This window comes from Oculina patagonica, chromosome 11, assembly GCF_052425735.1.
Source record: "Oculina patagonica isolate OP01 chromosome 11, crgOcupat, whole genome shotgun sequence".
NCBI lineage: Eukaryota > Metazoa > Cnidaria > Anthozoa > Scleractinia > Oculinidae > Oculina > Oculina patagonica.
In genome coordinates this window covers 19,754,008-19,778,751 of record NC_135768.1, presented here as the reverse complement: position 1 = coordinate 19,778,751, position 24,744 = coordinate 19,754,008, and the positions used below count along the sequence as shown (strand labels likewise).

The 24,744-nt window shown below is 38.6% G+C and overlaps 2 protein-coding genes and 1 pseudogene across 3 annotated transcripts in view; 2 read left to right on the top strand and 1 right to left on the bottom strand.

Annotated features, from left to right (window-relative positions):
- Positions 1-24,744, bottom strand: part of LOC144630002 (uncharacterized) — a 47,368-nt gene that overhangs the window by 2,299 nt on the left and 20,325 nt on the right. For both annotated transcript variants that reach the window (XM_078488266.1, XM_078488267.1), the window contains 13 exons: positions 23,094-23,162; positions 22,451-22,543; positions 21,904-21,954; positions 21,267-21,314; positions 20,729-20,887; positions 10,607-10,658; positions 10,033-10,175; positions 9,264-9,361; positions 8,590-8,617; positions 8,413-8,484; positions 7,633-7,704; positions 1,023-1,060; positions 435-481 (listed from right to left, as the gene is read on the bottom strand). In XM_078488266.1, the coding sequence (XP_078344392.1) occupies positions 435-481; positions 1,023-1,060; positions 7,633-7,704; positions 8,413-8,484; positions 8,590-8,617; positions 9,264-9,361; positions 10,033-10,175; positions 10,607-10,658; positions 20,729-20,887; positions 21,267-21,314; positions 21,904-21,954; positions 22,451-22,543; positions 23,094-23,162 (970 nt within the window). The remainder of the gene's footprint in view (positions 1-434; positions 482-1,022; positions 1,061-7,632; positions 7,705-8,412; positions 8,485-8,589; positions 8,618-9,263; positions 9,362-10,032; positions 10,176-10,606; positions 10,659-20,728; positions 20,888-21,266; positions 21,315-21,903; positions 21,955-22,450; positions 22,544-23,093; positions 23,163-24,744) is intronic.
- LOC144630004 (E3 ubiquitin-protein ligase TRIM45-like) lies at positions 3,925-6,427 on the top strand (annotated as a pseudogene).
- LOC144630480 (kelch-like protein 2) lies at positions 14,688-20,663 on the top strand. Its single transcript, XM_078488837.1, has 2 exons — positions 14,688-14,754; positions 18,388-20,663. Exon 2 carries the CDS (start codon positions 18,410-18,412, stop codon positions 19,208-19,210), a length of 801 nt encoding a protein of 266 aa, XP_078344963.1. The 5' UTR covers positions 14,688-14,754; positions 18,388-18,409; the 3' UTR covers positions 19,211-20,663.

Here is a 24,744-nt window from a genome sequence, read left to right as displayed (position 1 = left end):
TATTTGCATGCGTAAGCAGGCATTTTTCCGGCTAGGCATGTGGTTTTAAAAAGCAAAAGATGACGTGGTAAAGGAAATTCATGTCACGTTCACTCCGTGACTAACGCAAACACGACTTGTGTGTTTCTCAAGTGACTGCTTTTCTAAAGATTTTACTGTGCGGCTCCGTGCCTTTAAGCCAAAGCACTGAAAGAGGTCAGGTGGTCAAACATTACCCGCACGATTATAAACTGCTTGCAGTTCTTGTTCCTCAATCGAGTGATAACGTTTTTTCAAGAGCGGTTTCACGTGGAATTCACGGGTCTGGTAATTTATACTTTTTACAGAGCTTAACTCATAGGGCGGGCTATATTGTTTTACAAGTTAGCATCAGAATATCGAAATGTTCACAGCAAATGAATATAAAATTTGAAATTAAAAGATATTATACACACCTTGGTTGATATCCATAAGTTCGTGGTCTTCGCTGATTGGACAGTCTCTGGTAGTAGAAAAAAGCATTATTTGTGAATAAAATAATTGGCGCATACAGTAAAAACCCGCGTATAAGAACACCTATTTTGGCGGTTCAGGCTGATTTGGTTCTTATATAAAGGGTTATAATCTGCAAAATCAGCCTGTAAGTGTTCTTAAGTGTTCTTAAAAAAAGTTTCTTAAAATAAGGAACATACTAGGCTACCAATAGATGAAATCAATATATATGCACACAATTGTATTTTAATTTTAATAAAATTGATAAATCAAGGCAATACTGTACTGTAATTGGGGTGGAACTATTATGTGTGCAATGAAAAGTAGTGTTGATCTTTGATATTTTTCCATATAAGAACAACTTTCATTTTTCAGGCTGAATGTGTTCTTATATAAATGGTACTTTATTTCCTAAAATCAGGCCTGGGTGTTCTTAATCCACTTGTTCTTATACGCGGGTTTTTACTGTAATCCACTTTGATTAAAAAAAATAATTCAGTCTATAAAGTCAAAAATAACCCCAAGAAAAAAAATCAAAATTTACATTATACCTCATTGAATCGTCGTCACTGCCAAATCTTAGAGGACCCTGCAACCAGGAAGAATATAACCATTTCAGTTGCAAATTCTCCTTACTTATTCCCATACATTTCTTTTAATGTTCGTTCTAAGAATTTGGCGATACATAAAGAGAATATCCTTTAGCAGCAGCCCATTACCCGGAGCATGCAACTTCCGTATATACGTGCAACGGCGTTTTCAAAAGTAAAGTTATTTTAGCCAAATCTTTTCTGCGAAAATTACTGCTTCCGATGAAGACAGCTACTACTTTGCGAGAAGATACTGAAATCATTGCTTGAAATGCCGTCAGAACACTCCGAAAAAGTTTCCTCGCACGTATCTGCTATGTTGACCTCCTTCGTGGACGAGGTACTTTATTTACGTATCAACAGTCTATTACGAAATCGCTTGTGATTGACATCCGAAAACACGGGTTCCTGCCGAAACCAATTCGCGGGAAAATCTTATCTAAAAATAACTTTAAATAATAATAATGGATTGATGTGTGGAGAGAAAGAACTCAGAAAAAAAATTCTGAGTTCACAGATGGGACTCGAACCCACGACCTTAGTAAGTAAGTAAGTAAGTAACGTCTTTATTTATAGAGGGTAGCACTTAATAGCTATAAAGCTAACAAACTCGTGGCCCTCCTATTTACAAGCATTAAAAAAAATCTAAGATACACAATAAAAAACCTACGATATACAATAATATATAAGAAACGAATTATCAATTAAAAAACTACTTATTAAAAACTAATTTAAAAAAAAAAAATCTGTATTCGAAATAAGATCTTAAATTAAAAAATGGTCAATAAAATGTTGTTTTCTTAAAATTGAACTGCAAAAACTAGTCGGACGCTCTAACCACTGAGCTACTGAGAACTCTAATGGTGAGCAGTGGTCATTTGTGGGTGACACAACGACTGCATCGCGCAAATCACATTGTGTCAATGTACTTGTGAAAACGCCGTTTCACATATGCAGTATGGAAGTTGCACGCTCCAGGTAATGGGCTCCTGCCTCTAGTTGATGATGTTCTTTATATTCTCATCTCCTGTCTGCTTGACAATGTATTGATACTGTTAGGAGAAATTAGATTTTGACCTTCATTGAAAATAACCTTTCAATGAAATGAGGGAAGGGAGGGTGAGAAAGCGGATGAGTGGGGAGGGTGGGGGAAGAGTGAACGTGGTAAGCAGTTGTCAAAGTAAAAAATGCTTACAACAGTTTTGAGGGAGTAAATGAGCCCAGCTTTTAACTCGTTTGTAAAATGTTCAGAAATGTTTTATCTTTCTTTTATTTCTGTTTGTTACAGCGTACAACCATCATATGCGACATTTGAACGATAAAAATGCTAATAAACAGACAAAACGAACGACCGAGTGCTCAAGAGGGGACTGGGCATTAGTAGTTTCACCTCAAAATTTCCGAAATTAGAAATTGGCTTCGATTAAACATTCATGCTCAATAAAATAAAATTTTGCGCTATTTTTAAAATAGGCAAAATATTACATTTTCCTATTTTACTCAAAATCTGTCTTAGTGATTTCTTTCCCTTTTTCTTCCCACCGCGAAAAAAAAGAAAGCCTGATCGCAAGGTTAAACATGATCGTAACTCTATGTTATGCACCGTCATAACTCCGAAGTTCAAAAGGCGCCGGTTTTCAAACAAGGACGCTATTGAGCTGAAAAGTTGTAAACCGATATAAATTCAGTACCTCTTATGCCTGACGTAGATACAAACTTTGGTGTTTCTTTAGTTTTGGATTTTAGTAGCTAATGACGTCATGTGAAAATGATCTATACTCACGCTATCAGAAGCGCTCAATACACGAGTCATAAAACACAGGGAAAGCCAACAATTTTACCAGCAAGGTAGTGTTAGCAACAACTATTGCCAGTTTACGAAACAATTCTACTCTTGCATGAAATCCCGCAAAGTGAAATCTTTAATACAAACAATCGTAGGCACTCTTATTCTTAGGCCTTCTTAACTTCAGTAAATAAACGGCATGCAGTGCATGCAGAGGCGATGACGTTTCCCAAGGGGGTCTTGACTAATTTTCAGGAAATTTGTTAAAAAATTAACGTATACTAAATAAAAGTAGCTGACAACTTCTGCGTTGAATGATTGTTCAACAAAAAGTTGCGTTATCTTGTAGTGTGACATTCGATATACGATATTCAATACTTCTCGCGAGCGACACGCAAGGTCAAGCGTTTCCATTGGATAAGAAAATGAAGAGATCTGATCATGTCTGTCCACTGATTTCAATAAAACTCACAAATACATAATTTGTCTCTTTCGTTGATACTTTGTATCAGTCCTATCTAACTTTTCAGGAGTATTTTGCTTCGTGTTTTTTTGCGGCGATTTCTTGTTAACTCATTCGGTTCTTTTGAGTCCTATTGATCGGTCGATCGCGACAGAAGGAGAAGCCACGAGCCGAGCGGCCCACACTGCCGGAGCTTATCCCGGTTTCGGTAGCATTAAGTGTCTAGGAATATTTCTACTCCCCCCTGAATGGGATGCAAGTCCATTGCAGGGCGATGGCGACAGAAAGTGATACAAATTCCGCCCACTGGCATAAGGCTTGACTGACGTCACTGCCTAAAAAAACACACACACACTGCGGTGACAAACACGACAAGACAACGAATGTCGGAAAAAACGTCGATTTTAAACACTACGTTTTGTATGCTTCAACATACATCTTCAGAAGTGATGTATGTTGAAGCATACGAAGCGTTAAGTGTTCAAAATCGACGTTTTTTCCGACATTCGTTGTCTTGTCATGTTTGTCACCGCAGTGTGTTTTTATTATTTTTACAAACAATCGTCTTGCGTGATAGAGTTCCCGAATTAACCAGGAAAGGTCAGGTACTGTAGACGTCATAAAATCTGTTTTTCTCGGAATCACAAACAATAGCTCTTACAGGGTGGGTTTCGCAAGAATTCTTCGACAAGCGCTAACGATGGAGTCCTTCTTAAAAAACCTCAAGAAACAAGTCACTTGCTCGATTTGTCTCGATATCTACAACGAGCCCAAAACCATATCATGTCTTCACACATTTTGCTGCGAGTGTCTGTCGAATCATGCAAGAGCGAGAAACAGACAAGGACAGTTTCCATGTCCTGAATGCAGAGCCGAAATCGATTTACCCGAAGGAAACCGCTTCGAAAGTTTGCCGAGCAGTTTTTTCCACAACAGTTTGCTGAGTCTCCTTGCTGTTCGACAGATAGGCGATGGAAGTAGCATAACTTGTGCTCATTGTAAGAAAAGAAGCTCTGATGTTCATTATTGCTTCGATTGTGCAAGATTCATGTGCTCCCACTGTTTGAGTGCGCATGAAGTTATGAAGGCTGAATTCGAAGGACACAAAGTCATGCCTGTGAAAGACTTTTAAGCTGAAGATTACGAAGCCTTGTTAAAGCGACAGCCGTTTTGCTCGGAACAGTACCACGAGCGAGAGATCACAAGATTTTTCTGCCTTCCTTGTCAATCTTGTGTCTGTCATGCCTGCATTGTCACAGATCACCGAAACCATGAAGTTATTTTACTCGACAAAGCGGCTGGACACGAGAAGGAAAGTATCATGGCGGACGCTGAATTGACAAGAGAAAATGAGACAGCATTGAAGGATGTGATTCGAACATTTGAGGAAACTATTTCTAGGCTGGAAACTAATGTCGCAACCGCTAAACGTGGAGTCTCGCAAGCAGCTGAACAAATGATCGCAAAGATTCGAGAGCGCGAGCGAGAAGCGATAATTTCCCTCGAGACGACACGCGTGACGAGACTCGACAAAATCAACTCGGCCAACGAGAAAGTGCAGTCTCTGCTCAAACAAATGAACCAAGCGGTTGAGTTTGCACAAAATCTGGTACAGAGAAGCTCAAGCTCAGATATCATACAACACAAGGAAACTTTGAAACAGAAATTTAAAGAGCTTCGTGATATTGTAGTTCCAAAACATCAGGAGACTACATTCATCAAATTTACCGCGGCTTCTGTAGAAGGCTTGAGACTGGGCGATATCGAAACCGCAGGAGTTGATGCAATTTATTCCACTCTGGAAGGACTGGATCAAACTCTTCAGGCTGGTGTAGAAGCAGAATTGATATTATGCCCAAGAACACCCGAGGGGGAAATAAGTAACCAGCCTGATCTCAAAAATCAAATTGAAGTTCTCATTAAACCCATTGGAGACGTCACAAATGTGATCGTTGGAGAGAAAGAAAACGGTGAATTCAAAGTGAACTTTACACCAAATGTACCGGGCGCATACAGCATTGAAGTGAATATAAATGGCGATAAACTTCCGACATGTCCTGTTACTGTGCACGTGAAAGAACGTGAACTTGTTGTAGTCGGTGAGTTGGACTTAAAGTTGTTTCAAGGAGATAAGCTTCGAGAGCCACGTGGAATCGCCGTTAATACGAAAGGAAAGATTGCCATAACAGATTGCTGTGCACACTGTATTTATATACTTGATCAAGAAGGCAACTGTTTAAGAAAAATTGGCTGCCAAGGAGAAAACGCTGGACAATTTAACTACCCATATGGTGTTACATTTTTAAATGATAACGAAATTCTGATTGCAGACTCAGAAAACAATAAAATGCAACACCTTGATGTCCAGACAGGAACTTTTGTAAAAAGCTTTGGAAAATATGGTGCAGCAAAAGGACAGTTTTCTTTCCCAGTTGATGTTTGTTTGGATGAACAGCACCGCATTGTTGTAACCGAGTGCGGCAATCATAGGATACAGGTTATAACACAGGAAGGCGAGACTATTTCCATGTTTGGAGACAGCGGCCCAGAGAAACTCAAAGTTCCAAGAAGCTGTGTTCCTTACGAAAACCTGTTTCTCGTATCTGATGGAGACAACGACTGCATAAAGGCTTTCGATCAATCAGGAACTCTCTTGTACAAGCTTGGAACAAGAGGGAATAAAGATGGACAGTTTAACAAGCCGAGGGGTGTGCTTGTGGACAGCTTCAACAATCTTCTGGTATGTGATCGTTGCAATCACCGAGTTCAACAATTTTCTTTAGACGGTCGCTTCACAGGCAAAACTGCCACTTGTTTACCAGATCCTGTTAAAATAGCAACAGCCCCAGATGGACGTATTCTCGTGACTAGCTGTACAGCTAACAAAGTATACACATTGAAGTAGATGTTTTTTGTCAGTATGTGTAGTTTGTACCCTATAAATTGACATAACCACTCTTTGTCACATGAATAATACAAATGCCTGATGGATCTCTTTGTATATTTAGTCAAATATCTCAATTCTTATCCGTATCTCTAGTATCTTGAAGACTTTTCTACACGGGATCATTTTTTCCATTATTCAGTCTGATAGAAACTTTCTTCACTAGCTCGTGATCTTGTTCCTCAATAATAATAATAATAATAATAATAATAATAATAATAATAATAATAATAATAATAATAATAATAATAATAATAATAATAATAATAATAATAATAATAATTTAAAGTGCACTTTTAACATAAAAATGATCAAAAGCGCATAAACTCACTTTCACGAAAAAACCGATGGAACCTTCTCTTGTCGTTTCAAAATCGTTTTTCTACGTTGTGAAGCTTTTCTACAAAAATGTTAGTGCTATAACAATGACACCGAAGGAACAAATCATTGTTCACTGACAAATCTGCTTCCTTTCTTAAAGCAGAAGGAAGTGTTAAAATATGAATGCAAATAGAATAGAAATATTGCGTTTTTAGAGCGATTTTCACTTGAGTGTCGAAGATAATTCGCGTTTGATTTGGTTTTGCGTTAGTGCGCTTATTAATAGATTAAAAAAGCTCGCGCCACTTTCTTAACCAATCAGAAGTAAACCCAAAACCAATCGTGGCTCGCTTGTGTGCGTTTTCCCGCGCTTCGTGCCGGTTTCATGTATTTGCTTCGATTTTTGATTGGTTACTGGATTGTTTGCGCCCTATGTGATTGGCAAGAGTGATTACTTTGGTTTTGGTTGTACTTAGCCTTCGATCAGCCGGGAAAAAAAGGAATGGCTGATCGCAGGTTAGGTTTCACGACACTCAGTCGAAAATCGCTCTAAACATTTCTAATGTCTTAAGAAGGTTTTTAGTTTAGGCTCCTTCCCTGAGTAGAGCTGGTTGATTTTGAGGTGTAACAATGTTGTTATACCCAACTGAGCGGGAGGGAGTGGAGGGGGGTGAAGGGTGGAGAGTGGGGATAAGGGTGGGGAATGGTGGGCGTTCGGCAATGCGGTGATTGCCAGCCATTTTAAACAATTTACTGGTGAATGCCAGTAATACTGCAAGTTTTAATATTTTCTTGAAATTTTTAGCCATTTATTCATCATTAATGTTACTTTATTCACTATTTGGCTACTAACGTAATTTGTATTTTCTTAGTATGGGTTTTTGTTTAGTTTTTTTTTTCTTTGCAAGACATTTACAGTGTTGAAAATTATTGTTATTTTTTCACTCAATTGCAAACAATTTAGGGGTGAATGCCCGTCATGCTTAAAATATCAATTATTAAACGAATAATTCAACTTTAGCAATTTATGCATCGTTATTACAAAAATTATCATTACCAGTTTCTTGGAACGTCGTCCTCCTGTTGGCGTTCTAAGTTCTGCTCTCATGATATTGTTCAACTCACGTAACTGAAATAAAAATAAATAGATTGTAACAACAATAACAACACGCACTTTTCTTTGTACCTTAATAAGTCTTATAAATACAACAAAGAAGCAAGGAAACGTTGGTTCGTAGGCTTTTGAAAGCTAGGCATGCGTAATTCAACGGGTAGTGCGATATTTCGGACTGCAAATCGGAGCTTTCCATGGTCGCTCGTTTCTCGACCGCTGGTCAAGAGTAACGGAAACCCTGGTTACGAGGATGCTGCCTACAAAGAATGGCTTTGCTGCAAATAATATTCTGCTCATGCGTAATGGTGTCTACTTTCGAGAAAGATGGCCATCTCGTTTTCTAGATCTGTCGAAGAACGATTTAAAATTTCTTCTAGGCCAATAACAAGCTCATTTATCGAATGATAAATGAGCCTGTTGGGATTTTTAACCTTGTCATGTTTATTTAAAATTATTTGTTTCCTCTGTTTCAGTGGCATGCCTGTAAACTAGCTTTCTCGTTGAGATATGAAGCTAAGTGCATAACCATTATAAACATACTTATTTTTTTTTAAGAACTCGGTAATTGCAAAATATCGCGATTTGTCAGTGTCTTGCAGATCAATCATTCGCCGAATTCGGCTTCGGCAAATAATTGATCTGCCAGACACTGACAAATCACGATATGTTGCTCAACCTCGTCCAATAATTGTTAAATACCATTATTTAAAAACACGATGTTACCTCTTCTGCATTCATCACAGTCATGTCGCCAAGGATCTCTCGTCTCCAGTCCCCTGTTTTCTTTAATTTCATCTGATACACGAACAAACCGCAAGATTAAAAAATCTGAAAATATTGCTCCCATAAAACAAAAGTTAATCTATCGTTTAATGTAAATGGCTAGTGAATTCTACATACCCGGCCTCTTACGGCTGGAGGTGTACCCCTACAAAAAATAAGATAATCACAATTAGAGTCTGTGTCGTAGACATCAACGTTACAATTGAAATCAAGTAAAATTTCCGCACTGGTCTTATTGAAGGTTTGAGATATTTCTTCCAAAGAAGAAGAGGCTTAATGGGACATTTTTACAATTAACGCTATTTTTACTGAACGGATTTAAGTCTCTAAACCCATTTAAGCTTAAAAATTTAAGTGTACTGTGAAACGCTGATTAAAGGACAGTGTCCCGGCTGATATATCGTATTTCAATAAGTATAGCCTGCAGCTGGCTAAAAACTTTCTTTATTATCTTACAATAGAAAGAGAAAACGCCAAAAGAGGTGAAAACAAAGAAATATCAACTAAAAAGAAAATATAATGATTAAAAGATCGATTCAAAATTTTGATTTCTTGACATCCTGTCACAAAATCAATTTTGACTGTTATCCACGTCCATTTTTGTATTCCTGCGTTCTTTTATACTTGTTCTGTTTTGCACTGTAGGCTTTTTATCATTTGACATTTGGCAATACAATTTGGAAATTGGAAAGAGAAATTTCGATAATCAGTCGGGATACTGTCCCTTTGATGTACACGTAATAAAAGTTACTGTAAAACCACCAATCAATTTTAAGGTGTGTTCTACTTACGGGGCCTGGCTTCCAGAAGTGGATGTCCTTTCACGGAAAAAAGAATTTTCTTTCCGATTCAAAGACGATGAACTCTTCTCTTTGACAAGACCTTGCACCTAAAGTTGTTGAAAAATAAATTCCTTCATTAACCCATTTTTTCTTGTCATTAGACATTTACATTTTCTTTGCTGGTCTAATTACGAGTGTAATTTAAATTCTCTCAGTTAACAGAAGTATTCAGGAGAAACAAACAACTTCTGTTACTTTGGTAAGAGACACCTTGAGTCTTATGAAATATACGTACAGTTGTATAAAACTGCTACTGAAACGAACATTTCCTATCTAAGATTTTTGCATAAGAATAAAGTTTGAAGTAATATATCAAACACGAGAGATAGTGTTTCATCGGGAAGAGAGTTTAAAATGCGACGCGCAACCGAGTATATTGACGAAATTCAAGTTGTTTGGATAGCTAGCCGATGAAACGTTGTTGAGTGTTTGATATATCATCTCAATCGAAACAAAGAATACAGAGTAAAGGGAGACATGAAAATTGTACACATCTACCCTTACTAAGACTGGGTATCTAAACCTCCTTCACGGTTATGATTTTCTTTGTTTAAACTTGATGAATTAGTAATAAGTTTAAGAACCGTACTTACAAACACGGTTAACCTTTTTAGGCAACAGATCGCAGAAGTTACATTTTAAGTCTGGCTGAGCTCAAAACTGTCGGGCATTTTAGCGAGGCGAACAAAAAAAAATGTCTAATTTCTTGCCAGCTTACCTTGTCATTAGCATTTTCGTCTTCACCCGTAACTTGTGCGGTAGGGACGCCTTCCCCACCCTTCCCTCCCACAGTAGACCTTCTCGACTTCCGTTTTCCATAATCTGGCACTGCCTTTACTGTTCTTAAGATCACATGAGATGCTACGAAAAGAAAAGATAATTTTTTATCAAATTATAGAGACTTCCTTAGGCCCTGTCCACACTAACCCGGGTAAATTTGAAAACCATCTTTTTTTCTCCGGATAGGCCAACCGTCCACACTGAAACGGTGTTTTCGCTCAACGAAAACGGTACTTTTTAAAAACGCTCTCCAAAGTGGTTAAATTTAAAAACGCCTCCTAGGTAGTGTAGTGTGGACGGCGAAAACGGGACTTTTTGAAAACGCTGATGTCAAATGGCTAAGAAGGCTACAGTATATGACTACATACATGAGGACCGTAAGTCCTAGAATCTAGGACTGGAAATCCCTTGTCTCCAAAGCCCTTCGTTTTCTCGTGCCAAGGCCCAGCCGGTAAGGAGAAACGAAAGGGCTATGGGGACGAGAATGCTGCATGATAAGAGCCCAGGCTTACCAGGAAACCAGCCGACTTTATTCTTACACCGTCCATGCCACCAGTCATCTTTCTGCAATAAAATAAATAAAAACTTAAGAAATAGAAAACATTTTCCGTGTTTCTATCGAGTTAAAGAAACACGAGTGGAAGTTTGAGAGAACGAGAAATGCTGTGGGAACACGAGCCGATAGACAAAAAACCCACTAAATGTAGAAACATTACAAAAAACATTCACGGACGACCACTGTTCATTCGGGTATTTTTCTCGGACGGGCACTATGGGCTGATAGTGCCCTCCGCGGATGAATACTATCGCGTCATACTATACTATTTACTATTGTCTTAATTCATTGGAACGTTTTGTGAGTTAATGAGTCATTACTGGTTTGGTATTGGTCATCTTAAAAATTTAAAGTAATTTAATCTTTATCATAGACTGACGTTTGCAGCAATGAAACACGTACACTTCACGGAAATGAACTTCAGTCAGTTCGCTGTCGTGTAAATTTTTGGATGGTTTTCAGAAAAAAAGGTTTTTATCGGTAAAGTTGACGAGTCGATCAACTCAGTCACTTATCTTAAAAACAGGTTTTATGGATGCATATGAAATTACAAATTTCACTTTAAATTGAGACGGACTGCGGTCTGAGCTCTCTTGACTACTGTATACCCCACCTATTTTTTTTCACTATTTCCAGTCAAGCTTACACAAACGCATTCTCAAAATATATCCTGAGAGATGTTACGTTCACTTTGTCACAAGCGTGCGACAAAGAAAATATGTGAGTCCCCATGGCCAACGGGAAAAAACCCAAGATTTTTTCTTTCTCTCTCAGAAATTTTCTTGTCCCACGTTCGTGACATGATGAACATTACATCTTTTCGTTACACTGCAATTAGCTCTTTTTTTAACTGAAATTAATCGCTTGACTTGTGCGTCTACTTAGTAAAGCAGCCAAAAAACTTCGACTGCTTTACTGTAAATGGGCTACAGCGCTTAAGGATTTTAACACTAAAGACGAGGTTGTTTTCGCTTGCACTCGTAAATGAGCCATGCATTTCCGCGTGATATCCGCTGCACTGCTGTTTGTGAATTAATAATCCAAAATTACAGATATGCCAAGTCACCTTCATGACTAAGCACACTAACAGCTATTTAATTCAAACTTTATTATAAGAAATTAACGCTCCATGAAATTAATGCGAATTATCAAAATTCGCGTTAATTCGTCACGTTTTTTTTGTCAGTTTATTTCCGCGACATTAGTTAAGTGGAGCGTTAATTTCAAAGACCTTAATTTCATTCCAAATACTGGATACTGCCCGAACACCTAAAGAAATTACAAAACAAAAAAAACCTCTTTTCTATTAGCCTGACAGACAGACAACTCTCTCTCTCTCTGGTCGCTTGCTCCCGAGAAGACACAACTAAACAAAAGCCGATTATGCCGTCCGGTGAGGTCACCACCCAAAAACCGGGTAATGATTTTGATTGGTTGATTCAAAAATCATTCGCATAATTATGAGTGAATTTCAACGCGGAGTGTAATTTCAAAATGCCTGCAAAGAGTTGGCCTTCCGAAAAGTTAATTTATTAGTTATTTACTTTGAATCTATAACTGTTTAAGTTTACATACGGATGCAGAATCAATATGGAAAGCCGGTAGGTTTAAGTTAGCGGCGGTCGTCGCTTCGACATGCAGTGATTTTCCATATAAAATTTTCTTGTTTTGTCATCCAGCCTAGCTCGACCAGACAGTGATTTCTGAACTCAGTGTCCACAGTCGCTTCGTCGCTCCTGTTTTGATTGACTTTCTTTTGGCTTCCCAGTCGATTATCGCGTTATTTTTAAGGTTTTACTAATACCATGTAATACAGTAGAACCCCGGTAACTCGAACTCGGATAACTCGAACAACCCCGCTAACTCGAACTAACTTCCATTTCCCTTGGATTTGACCCCACTTTTCAGTCATTTTTACTCGGTTAACTCGAACTCGGATAACTCGAAAACCCCGCTAACTCAAACTAAATTTCGTTTCCCTTGATCAAAATTTGGGTCAAATTTACCCCGATAACTCGAATTGTGGTTCTTGCAGCTCGCCACGGTTGGCCATTGATATCCCATAAGCTCTTCTTGTCGTGTAATCGGATTTAAACACTAAAACGAATACCACAGCAATTTGATTTTAATTAGAGCAACGAATAGATCACGTATCTGACAGTCATTTTCCACTCTTATCACAAAAATGTATGATTGTGTGAGAGCTTCTGACGAGATAAGTTCAATTTGTGCTGTTCTGTGAAGTGCTGAAAAATCGATAAACTATCAATTATTAACTTGGCAAATTGAATATTTAATCGACCCCGATAACTCGAAACCCCGCTAACTCGAACTATTTTTCGTTTCCCTTCAGATTTCGAGTTACCGGGGTTCTACTGCAGTTTATAAGCTTATGTCCAGCCTAGCTCGACAAGCCAGTGATTTCTGAACTCAGTGTCCACAGTCGCTTCGTCGCTCCTGTTTGGATTGACTTTCATTGGCTTCCAGTCGATTATCGCGTTATTTTTAAGGTTTTACTAATAGTTTATAAGTCACTTAACGGCGCATCTCCTAGCTATTTGACTGAAGCTTCACTATCGCTCTCACTTAAGTTCTCTGAGATCTGTCACCAATGAACTTTTAGATCAGCCGAGGTCCCTGGCGAGAGGGCATTTACTGTATGCACCCCAAAGCTGTGGAATTATCTTCTACTTACATTGCGAAAGGCAAACTCAACCGAGTGCTTCAAAAGGGGTCTAAAGACATATCTTTTTCAAAATTTTATAGATAGCTATTCATTGTTTTGTAAATATTTTAAACATTTTTAACACTTAATGTATAGATTGTACTACCGTTTTTATATATAGCTATTCATTGTTTTGTAAATATTTTTAAACTTTTTTAATCACTTTTAACACTTAATGTATAGATTTCACAACCGTTTTTGTTGTTTTTACACATTTATTTTGTAAAGCGCCATGAGAATTTAGGAGTGGCACTATATTAATAAAGTTATTATTATTTATTATTACAGTCAAGTAGGATATTCTTGTACTGAATACCGTTTCTTGTTGCCTTCTTAACCGTCTTAATGGATTCATCTAAGTAATCAGGAGTGTATTTGTTCTCTTTTTAGATGAGATATGATTTTAGAATTTAAATTTTTTAACCTATTAACCTATTGAACGCTTGTGTGATAAAGCAAATCAGTTCAGTCTAAATTGGTTCAGTAAAGAATATAGCTTGCAGTTGATGAAAATCTCCATTTCATGTAAGTTTTAAACAGTTTGCTATTAAAACAGATTTTACCCTGTAATCCTTTGTTCAAGCGATTTTTCTTTCACAAACCCATGGCCTCGACAAAAACATTTTCCGCGTGAATTAAAGCAAAGTGTAGTGACGTCACTGGACGGCATTAGCGGAAACGGAAGCAAGCGATCAGAAAGAGACGTCTGAAATTCAGGCTAGTTTTCTGTACACTATTTTTAGTTTTTTACCACGCAAAAGCCTTAAAGAGATATTACCTGAGATATTTCTAGTTAACCGGCCGAGCGGACTAGGGACTGGTTCATAATCCGGCCGGCGTTTTTTTGTTATTTTTGTTTTGTCAGTAAATCGTTCCAGACCCACTCGGCCCTGCCGACTCCTTGGTCAGGGTCACGCAAGATTTGATGTTTACTAGCGATCACTCGTTTAAAACATTACGAACACTCTGCTCTTTGTTCAGTGTGAAATGTATATGTTTGTGCCATTCGAGTGTTTTACTCGGAGAGAGCACCGTTGCGAAACCGAAGACTACTTGGACATGTCCAAACTATTTATAAAAGAAATCATTACGTCAGACCCACGCGGCGACTCCTTGGTCACGCACGTTTGGATTTTCCCCCCACCGGAACGTACTGAATACTGTAAAACACGACTTGTTTTGACATGTCAATGTAGTGCACGCTAAATAAAGAAACATTACGTCATTAGAGATATCAAAACCGCGGCGAGACGTGGTGCTAGTAGCATTGTCCATGTCTTCGTTCGCTGTGCTAGTTGAGTGCGCGTTGAGATGCCTTAAAATAATCTGCAGCAGTGTATTTACAATTCACGGACTGCCCGTGGACAAGAAACGCGAAGGTAAGTGTTCATTTCCTTTATTTAATAGAGACATTTAGCTACAGGTTTTTTACTTTAACGGCAAACCGCAAACGGCAGTTTAAGGTTAGTTGTTTGGCGTTTGAGGTATCATGAACTCTACCGGTTTAGCTAGACGTCTTCAACCTCGAGCAAATTCGCGTAGAAAACAAGTTAACTAAACGGAAAGATGACTTGTCAAATTCTGAAATTCAAAATTACCAGTGATCCGGTCTGGCGGCACGAAGAAAAGCACACAAACTGCTCGTCAAGATTCAAGGCAAAATCAAAATCTATTTTTTCTTTCACGATAAATACAATTCTCTCAAAAACTGCTGTATTTTGTTACGGAATCTGTGAAAGAAGTAGCTTACCTTAACGCTCACATCCTTCTTGAAATTTGACTGATTTGCCTTCAAAACATTCGTCCGTTCCACTGGATGTTTTCTGAGAAATATACGGTGAGTTTCCGAGAATTTACTTGCGAGCTTTCCGCCGCCATATTGGATTTACGACATATGCAAGTGCTTGTTGTTTAAAAGAAGACAAAATACTCAATCTGCACTCTTTCAACTTGAATTTTTTCTCTGTGTCTAGACAAATAACTACTTCAGATATCTATAGCGTCAATACGTGAGATAACTAAAAATAAAAGAGAAGAAACCTTAAGGGAAATCACCAACGTGAAAAGCTACCTCCTGCCGTCGAAAACGTGCGTTGAAAACTTCAAACGTGACCTCGGAGCTTGATCACGTGATTCCTAGACGTTTGCGGTTTGACGTTTAGAGCCGAAAACCTGAAGCTAAATGTCTCTATTGTCTGTCAAAATTTACCTGAACAAAAAAAAGTGCATTTTGAGTTTCCTTCTACCGAGCAGATTTGTTCGTAAGATAATAATAAACCACAATTTTTGTTGTCTTAGCGATTATTGATTTAATAGAAGGAAAGGGCTAGCCCGCAGAAGCAGAATAATGTTGCTTGTTTATACAATAACAAATATTGATATATTATACTGAGTTTTGGAAAAGTATGATGTACTTGCGGAAATCAAATATTGAAAAGCTACCGTTTAGGGGAGAGTATAGTATTAGTGGAATTTAATGGGAGAACAAATCAAGGGGTTTTCCGATGGGCCATAACATCCCTCTAATGTAAAAGTTTGCCAGGTTGTGACTTACTGAATGCTGCTGGGATGTTGTTTCTTCTGGCGGTTTTGAAGACGTCCATTTGCTTTCTTCTTCTTTCCACAATGCCATAGGACAAGTCTTGGTACATTTTATAGTCAGTATCTTTCAGTTGGCAGCCCATAGCAAGAATTTGCTCGCAATCTTTGTAACGTAAAAACCTAACTATGATTGGCTTGGGTTTTGCATCTTTCCTATTGCTTAGACGGTGAACTCGCTGAATCTCGACGCTTCTAGCATCTTTGTATCCGAGCTTCGCTTCAAGGAAATTTCGAAGCACCATTTCCGTGTCTTCTTGTCTCCCGTTCAGATCGGGTTCCTCTACGATGTTTTCGAATTTGATATTTTCTCGTCTCGAATAAGCTTCCAAATATAGGTTTCTATTTTCCAGTTATGCGATTTTGTCTTCCACCGTGTTTCCTTTCTGCTGTAGCTTGGACAATTTTAAGCTGATCTGCTCTTTGTACTCTTTGAAGCTCTCAGTAGTTTTCTTGTTTTGGTCTTCTGCGTGATTCAAACTTTCTTTGAGGTAGTTGATGTCCCGATTCGCTTCGGCTTGAGCGAGTTCTAATGAGTGAATTTGCGAATCCATCCTGGAAAGCGTTTCTTGATGGATTTTAGCTGACTAATCGATAGCGTCAAGCTTTTCAAGCTTTGTCAAGATCTCTTGCAGCTTCCCGTCTAAGATCTCAGTTATTTAGAACAGTGACAGCGATTTCTCTTCACCTTTGTTGTTGGTTGACACAATGGATGTGAAGTTTTCGTTTTTTTTTATGTTTTTTTTTTGTGATCGTGTGATAGTACGCGTGGAGGCGAAGACTCCCCCGAAGGTGAAGAATAAATATTTTCATTTCTATGAGTTTCCGCATAGTTTCGGCCATAAAAGGCCGGTAATTCTATTAGAGAGATTAAGCATAACGTTATACGGCAAACGGCAAACGCGAGCTTGCCTTTCATTTTGTTTCCTTTTTATCGAATTCTAAAACCAATCTCTCATAAAAATGGGGAAAAAATTCCACATGCATGACAAACACAAAACTACTCATTTCCGTGTATAAAGGCCAAACGGCAGACTGCAGAAGTTGAATTTTTGCAGTTCGCGGAAAAAATTAACGTCATGCTTTTAAATCTCTCTAATGTGAGTTTTAGCGGCCGGCGACGAAATGCGTCTTTTACGCGGCCATTGCTCCCCAGTCTTATTTGTGCGTTATTCAACCATTTGACTTGAAGCAAATACTGATAAAAGTTGAATATCGATTTCTAGAAGATTGTTTTGAGAAATTGAACGTAAAATTGCAGTGTTCGACTGCTAGGAAAGTTTGTTTATATGAAAGAACTGAATGTGTCCTGTACTATTTCATATATTTCCCGGATTTTTTAGGGGTTCTAACAAGAATTTCCAATTGGGATTCAAGAAAAGAACGCACAATTCCGAAAGGCAGTTGGAAGGGGGAAGGGGGAGGTTACCAATGGTGGAATTTTGAGGTGAGGGCATTGGGGGATAGAGCATTGGGGGTTAAGTATATTGATGCCAACCGTGATAGGGGGTATGCATATTTTTGGAAGCAACTATTTAACATAGATTTATTTTGACGTGCAATCTTTTTTCTAAATTAATTCATTACGTCATTCAAAAATGTATTGAGGCAAAACACAAAAAAGTGGTTAAATATTAACTGCTCAATTATAAGCTTCTTCAAGCTTGTTGTTATTTCCTGTTTTCAAAAGAGTGGTAAAACAGCCAAATTATCTTATTAAATAGACATAAAAATCACGTTAATTTTCTTCATTTTGAAAAATTGTCCCGAACTTCACTTAACTTCCTTTATTCAAAAGACATTTTCCCTCAAATTCGCGTAAATTTAAGTCGTGTTAGTTTTTTAAGACCTTAATTTAAGGGAGCTTAATTTCCTACAAGGAATTTACCAATTGCAAGTACTGTCAGGCATTTAAATTGGCGATAAAGTTCCATACACAAATGAGTCTTTCGACACTTTACTATTAAAACCATTTTATACCCTGTATTTCTTTATTGAAGCGATTTTTCTTTCACAAAGTCATGACCTCGACAGAAACTTTTCCGCATGGATTAAAGCAAAGTGCAGTGACGTCACCGGACTGCATTAGCGGCCAATATATTCAGACGTCTGTTCTCTGGAGCAAGCGACCAGAGAGGGACGTCTGAAATTCAGGCTACTTTTCTGTACACTATTTTAATTTTTTACCACGTAAAAGCCTTAAAGGTATCTCATCTGCAATATTTCCAGTTAATCGGGCGGACTAGGAATAATCGATCAAAAGGTTCAATAAAGAGGTTGGGTAGCTAATATCATATACGTAGGATGTAGGCCAACTTCCGCATTTAATGATATTAACGTTCCAATACAACATATTCAGAAATAAACGATGAAAATGTTTGTTTGTTTTTTTTTGCATGTCACGACAATTCAAGATTCTAAACAGATCTTCTCTGAATGACAATGATGGATCGACTCGGCATCCCGCAGGCAAAACAAGATGATTCAAACGATGTGACTTTGATGCTAAAAGACAGAAAAGAGTTGAGGGTGAATAGAAGCGCGCTTTCAGAGGCAAGTCCTTTCTTTTTTGCACTTCTCAACAGCGACATGAGGGAGAATAAAGAGGGAATCATTCGGTTGGAACACATGACTGACATAATTATGAGAGATGTGCTAGAATTCACGCACTCTGGTACTGTTGAGATCACTTCAACGAACGCTCAGGAGCTGATCGAGGCTGCAGATTTTTTGCTTCTTCCAAACCTGAAAACCATCGCTGGGAGATTCTTAAAGGACAACATAACGACGTCGAACTGTGTTTCAATTTATTATTTTGCTGACAAATATCAATGCGAGGAACTCGTAATCCGCAAAGCCAAGGAATTTATCTTGTCAAATTTCGAGGTTGTGGCGAAATCAGAAGATTTTCTTAATTTGGACGCTCAGCAAGTAGAAGAGTGGATTTCCAGTGATGCGATAGCTATTAGCTCAGAAAATGAAGTAATTAAGATCATACTTACGTGGATTGAACGAAGCAAGAGCGAGCGAAAAGGGAAGCTGGAAGAATTATTTCGTCACGTGCGACTAGCTTTTGTGACGCGTGACTATTTGAAGAAGGATGTCGTGACCAACCATCTGGTGAAAGAGAATTCCAGTTGTTTAAAGCTCTTGAGGGGGGCCATGAAGGGGATTTGTTGGAAAACCGCCAAGAATATTCCCCAGTCGCCGGTAGAAATTGGCAGCATACTCACTTAATCGTTTTAGCAGGCAACGTGACTTTGTGTTATGATCCCGATAAGGAAAAATGGTATCAATTGGGGAGCGCCCGCCGGGTTTTTCAACGATATAACCTGCTGTCATTTCAAGGTAAACTTTACGTGATTCCACATTATAAATTTTGTCAATTAGAAAGATATGACACTCTCCGTGATCGCTGGGTTGTGTTAAATACGGAAAAAAGTCATTTGAGGCAATTTGCAAGACTCGCGGCAGTTGTTGGAACAGAAATATATGCCATTGACTATACTTGGGAGAGTATGCACAGATTGCAATGTCACGTAATGAAATGTAACGTTCAATCAGATTCATGGCAACAAGTTTCATCACTTTCGTATGATGAATGTTGGCGGGGCGCTACAGGAGCTTGCGTTGTGGCTATGGATAATTCTCTATATGTCATTGGTGGGTTGTGGTCTGGCGGTATGAGCGTGAATGGACCATTAATTGAACCCATTGCATACGCTGTCAGGTTTAACATCGTTGAAGAGAAGTGGGAAAGGATAGCGAACTTGCAGTGCGCTAGGTACGGCGCTTGCGGTGTGGCCGCGCGTGGAAGAATCTTCATCGCAGGGGGCGTTACTGGTGGTGTCCGTCTTCAAAATGCACCCGATGACGTCACGTGCACGTGTGAAACGTACAACGTCTCGACAAATGAATGGCAGTTTATAGCAAGTTTGCATGCTCCTCGTAAAGATGGTAGCATGGTCTACCTGAAAGGATCTCTGTATGTAGTGGGGGGAGGTCTCTTAGGAAACGGCCACATTCCTTCAGAGGCACAAGTCATTGAGAGCTACGACTTTGAGAGGAATACATGGAAACCGAAGACGAAATTACCGATTTTGTCGAGTCAATCTATTTCGAACTGGAACGATATTCAAGCTTGTACGTTAACAGTTAACGAGCAATTGCTCAAGAGACCAGTTAACAGGCCACTAGTGCTGTCTTAGTTACCTTGGACAGTTATAAAAATTGGACATCCTCCCACGCAGGGGAAACAATTTGTCGTATTTAATTATTAAACTTTCTATGCATTTTCGGCGTACAAACCGTAACTTTTCAGTGTGATGGCGGCACAAAAATAGCAGAAAGATGTCGGTTGGTACACATATTTTGTTGATGTGATTTGCCAAAAAATTGCTTTATTTTCGTACGGAACTGTCAGAGGCATGTTTTTTGTTGTTGTTTTAGCCAAACAGTAAAACTGCAACTTTTAAGTAATTTCGTGTCCCACATGAACTATTCAAGGACTTTTCAGGCCTTGGATTTTGATTTTCAAACTTACGAACTTTTGACAACTTTCAATGCGCTTGCGAACCTTGAAAGTTGAAAGTACAAATCCTGGAGCAATAAAAAACAGAAACTTTTCTGTCTTTTTCTGACATGAGGGGACAAAACTAATTTATTTTAAAAAGTTCCTTTGCTGAATCCTCAATTTCCTTAACTTTCCTCCCAAATGCCCTTCCCGCTATTGTTTTATTCCACGGGATCCCTTACCTTGCCAAGTACGGTGACTTCATCTCCCACTTGTAACTCCAGATCAGTTTCTCTATTTCCTCGAAATGCAGTCGCCACTCGAACTTTGTGTTCAGCGTTGGCCATTTTCTGCTTCGCAAGTTTCTTCTCCTTCATTCGCTTCTTAAGAACTCGTTCTCTCTAAAAAAGAGCAGACTCTACTTAATTTACTTGCGTGACATAAACGAACCAACTGACATCACGCAAATGCGTACAACAGTCACGTTTTGAAATGTTTTGCATGACACAATCGTTTGTGTTAAATGATACGGGACGGACTTTTATTTTTTTGAGGAGGGTCTGGGAAATTTCCAAAAAATTCGTGCACAGAAAAAAATGGCTAAAAAAAATTGTGCAAGGGGAGCCATAGGAAAAAAAATATCTTGCCCAGAAAAATTGCCCATCCCACCTCAAAAAAAAATAACGGTCCGTCCCCTAACCTTGTAAGAAAAGTGTTAAATAAAAAGCGGACAAAAAGGGAAAACGCTTTAATTACAAGCGATAAAAAACAATCCAATACCTTGTCACCTTTACTTTGCACGCCTTCGTCCTGCACAAAAACGTCATCCTAAAATCAAAATACCCGGTAATAATTGTAGCAGCAACTTCTATATATACTGTAGTTTGTATACTGTAGTTTTTTCACGCTACGGAAACCGAGATAAGCCTCTGCCCAGCTGCTTGGGCCTGTCTCCGGCTTCCTTAGCATGAAGGGACTAGGAGTATTTCTACTCCCCCCTGCATGGGATGCTTGTCCATCGCAGATTACTCCGTCCCTTATACACCTGGGTGGAGAAAGGCACTACGACAGTAAAGTGTCTTGCCCAAGAACACACCAGAATGACCCAGGTCAGGACTTAAACCTGGATGAGATGCTACTCCGTCGCAGGGTTACCCCCAGTATTAAATTCACTGGTACCCATTTCTACACCTGGGTGGAAAGGGACAACACGAGAGTAAAATGTCTTACCCCATGCAATGGCAATGGCAGTTCTCGAACCCAGACTTCTCGATCAAGAGTCCAGCTCACTAACCATTAAGCACGTGTACTTTTTTTCCCTTGAGTAGGTACCACCCTTCTCCCCCGGGGTTTTGTCCCAACGTCTCCCAGAATTATTTCAAAGCAGTAATGATAATTTTAGCATTCCGTTACATACTTCTTCTTTCTCTTCTGCTGCCTTCCCTTCTGCAATGGAAGCTTTTCTATGCTATAAAAAGACAACGATCACAACTGAATCTATAACAAACAATTTTGTCAATAATCAAGAAACTGACATATACTTACACTGATTGATCAAAAGAAAGCAAAATGGTATTACAAGGACATCCACTCATCCAGGAACTTTTGAATTTTTCAAAGGCAAGTCAAAGACACCTCAAGATGTTCCCAAAAACCCTGTGAATTTCCATATGGGGAAAAAATTTTTTTTTTCAAGAATTTTTTTTTTGGGTGGGGGGGAGTGGGCCAAGCCGGGTTTACACTAACCCAGAACGCTCATGACGAAATTCTGAACTTTAATAAATTTAGCTAGATACTCGAAAAATCCTGTCTATTAAAAATGTTCCAAAGAATCATTTCTTAACACAGACAATGCTTCAAGGATCACCGAACAATAGCCTACGATGTATTGACGATGCTCCAAAGATTCAGACATTTTTTGTGTGTGTTTGGGATATAATAGTGACAGTCGCAACAAGTAATACCTTGAAGATTGATCCTCTTTTGATTGTACCATTTCTGAAGTTTAAAGCGTCTGCCACTGCTAACGATTGTCTTCTCTCTGCAACTTGGTCTGCCTACAGTGGGGTGTCACAAATTACTATGAAAGCTTTATTATGGCCCCAGGAACTTTCTTTCAAAATCTTTAAAGACGGTGGGGAGACTTGATAGAGAGGGTGAGGCTTATTTCCAGTCATAGTATAAAATCAGCTAACAAACATACACAAACATACCGATGTAAATATTAGAGAGGGGAATGCCTAAAGGGGCACTGTCATAGCATGACGTCAAAAAGTCAAAAGCCAAAAGGCATCTTGCAACAATGGAAACCTTAACGTAACCGAAACGGTCTAAATTACTATACTTGCAAACGAAATTATTACATGGGTGTCATCGTGAGTTACGTATGTAAGAGGTTTTGATGTCAGATTCTGCCCTTGTGTCTCGAAAATATCGCTTACAACTAATAATGGTCTGCTGTCCCTTGAACTATTCACTTAATATCTTCATCTTGGTGTTCTGGGTACCAAGTCATGATGTTATTTATGTCTATGTTACAGATGCTTACATTCTGAATTAAAAACTCAAATTACTGGAAGCTGGAATAGTCTTTGCACAGACACTCACCCTCACGCTTCCAAACAAACTGCTTGCGACACTGTGGATCATATGAACAGCTTGATGCTTCACCGTTGTCTATGAGAAGAAAATTATTACTAGGACCAAATGATTCACTGTTATTGACTTACTAAGCTTGCAATAAATGAATAAAATTTGAACCTCTGCTAACTGAACGGAAACCTCCCTTAGGCGGACACTTACACTTTTTACTTCCCATAAGCGAACATCGTTTTCTGGTGCCAAGGGTGTACGCTTACGGGAAGTTCAACTGGACATATAATATTAGTTCTCTACAGGAAGAGACGTTTCTCTGTTTACTTGATATTTAATTAATCTTTCTTTTAAAGTGTCTATATAGCCTACAGGTTTTTTGTGGTTTTCGTATCTCTATAATGCATAAACAAGTTTTCTAAAAGAAATTTTTGGATTCCGCCACTTTTTCGCTGCAAAATCAAACTTTAAAGTTCCCCCTTCGGCCACGCCCAAAGAAGTTGACCGCGTAATCGAGGATTGGTGCTGAGTGACGTCATGTCAGGAACCGCTCGAAGCGTTTGCATTTGTTTATTTGCTTGAAAACCACTACATAAGGTTTGTTTTTCCCAAGAATTCTTCGAGTTTGGATAGAATACTCGCACGACAGCGATTTCTTATCTAAAGAAGTTCTTGGAACAGCCTGGCCAATGAAACAGTAAATGCACCAAACTTGACGGCCTTCAAGAAAAGCCTGCCGTCTGACTTAACTTTGACTTTTTTTTATCTATTTTTATCCATAGCATTTAAGCCCTATTTACTTTAATTTGAATAGTATTTATTTATTTTGTAAAGTAGTTATTTATTTTAACACTCACGAGAATCTTCAGTATTGAAGGAGGTGAGTTACGTGGAAGAAGAAGAAGAAGAAGAAGAAGAAGAACGAAAAGATCGAGTCCAGAGAATTCGAATCGTTCGCTTGCACTGCAGTAGAAGATAAGAGTGACAAAGAAGAAGGCGCTTACTCTCAAGAACCTCTAGCGGACGATGCATGGATAGAATAATATAATCGAGAGAGGCAAATTATTGAAGAGAGGGAACGAGACTAACAAACCCGAAAGCTTTGAATGGAAACTTAACGCGTCGCGAAACTTACAACGACGGACGGAAATTGATCTGCATTCTAAGGCTGTATACCTTTTAATTTTCATTACAGATGTGAAACGAAAATGAAAACAATATTACGAATGGACTGTTAGCACTATTATTCCCGAATAATTGTTCTTGATACTCACACAGCGCATTGGATTTGAATGTTGTATGCTTGCAAGCTTTTGTTTGTTTTGAATCGAAACTTGACGCGTCGGTAGACTTCAATTTGTCGCGTGGGCTGTTTATTTAACCTTTGTGTACGACAAACAATTATAGCCGTCGCATTTGCCTGTTGGAATTTTCTATTGCTTTTTAGCTTGAAAACAATAAAAATTACCAACGGGCATATGCGACGGCTATTCGCGTATGTTGCAAATAAATGTGCCCTAAGTTGATATGCACGTGAACAAGCGGAACTCGACTCAAAGATAATATTAATAAACATGTTTATGACTTTTAATAGTCCTCCTTATAACAGCTTAATAAAAATACGAGCTACTATAGTCCTTCTTGTTTATACAGCCTAATCAAAATA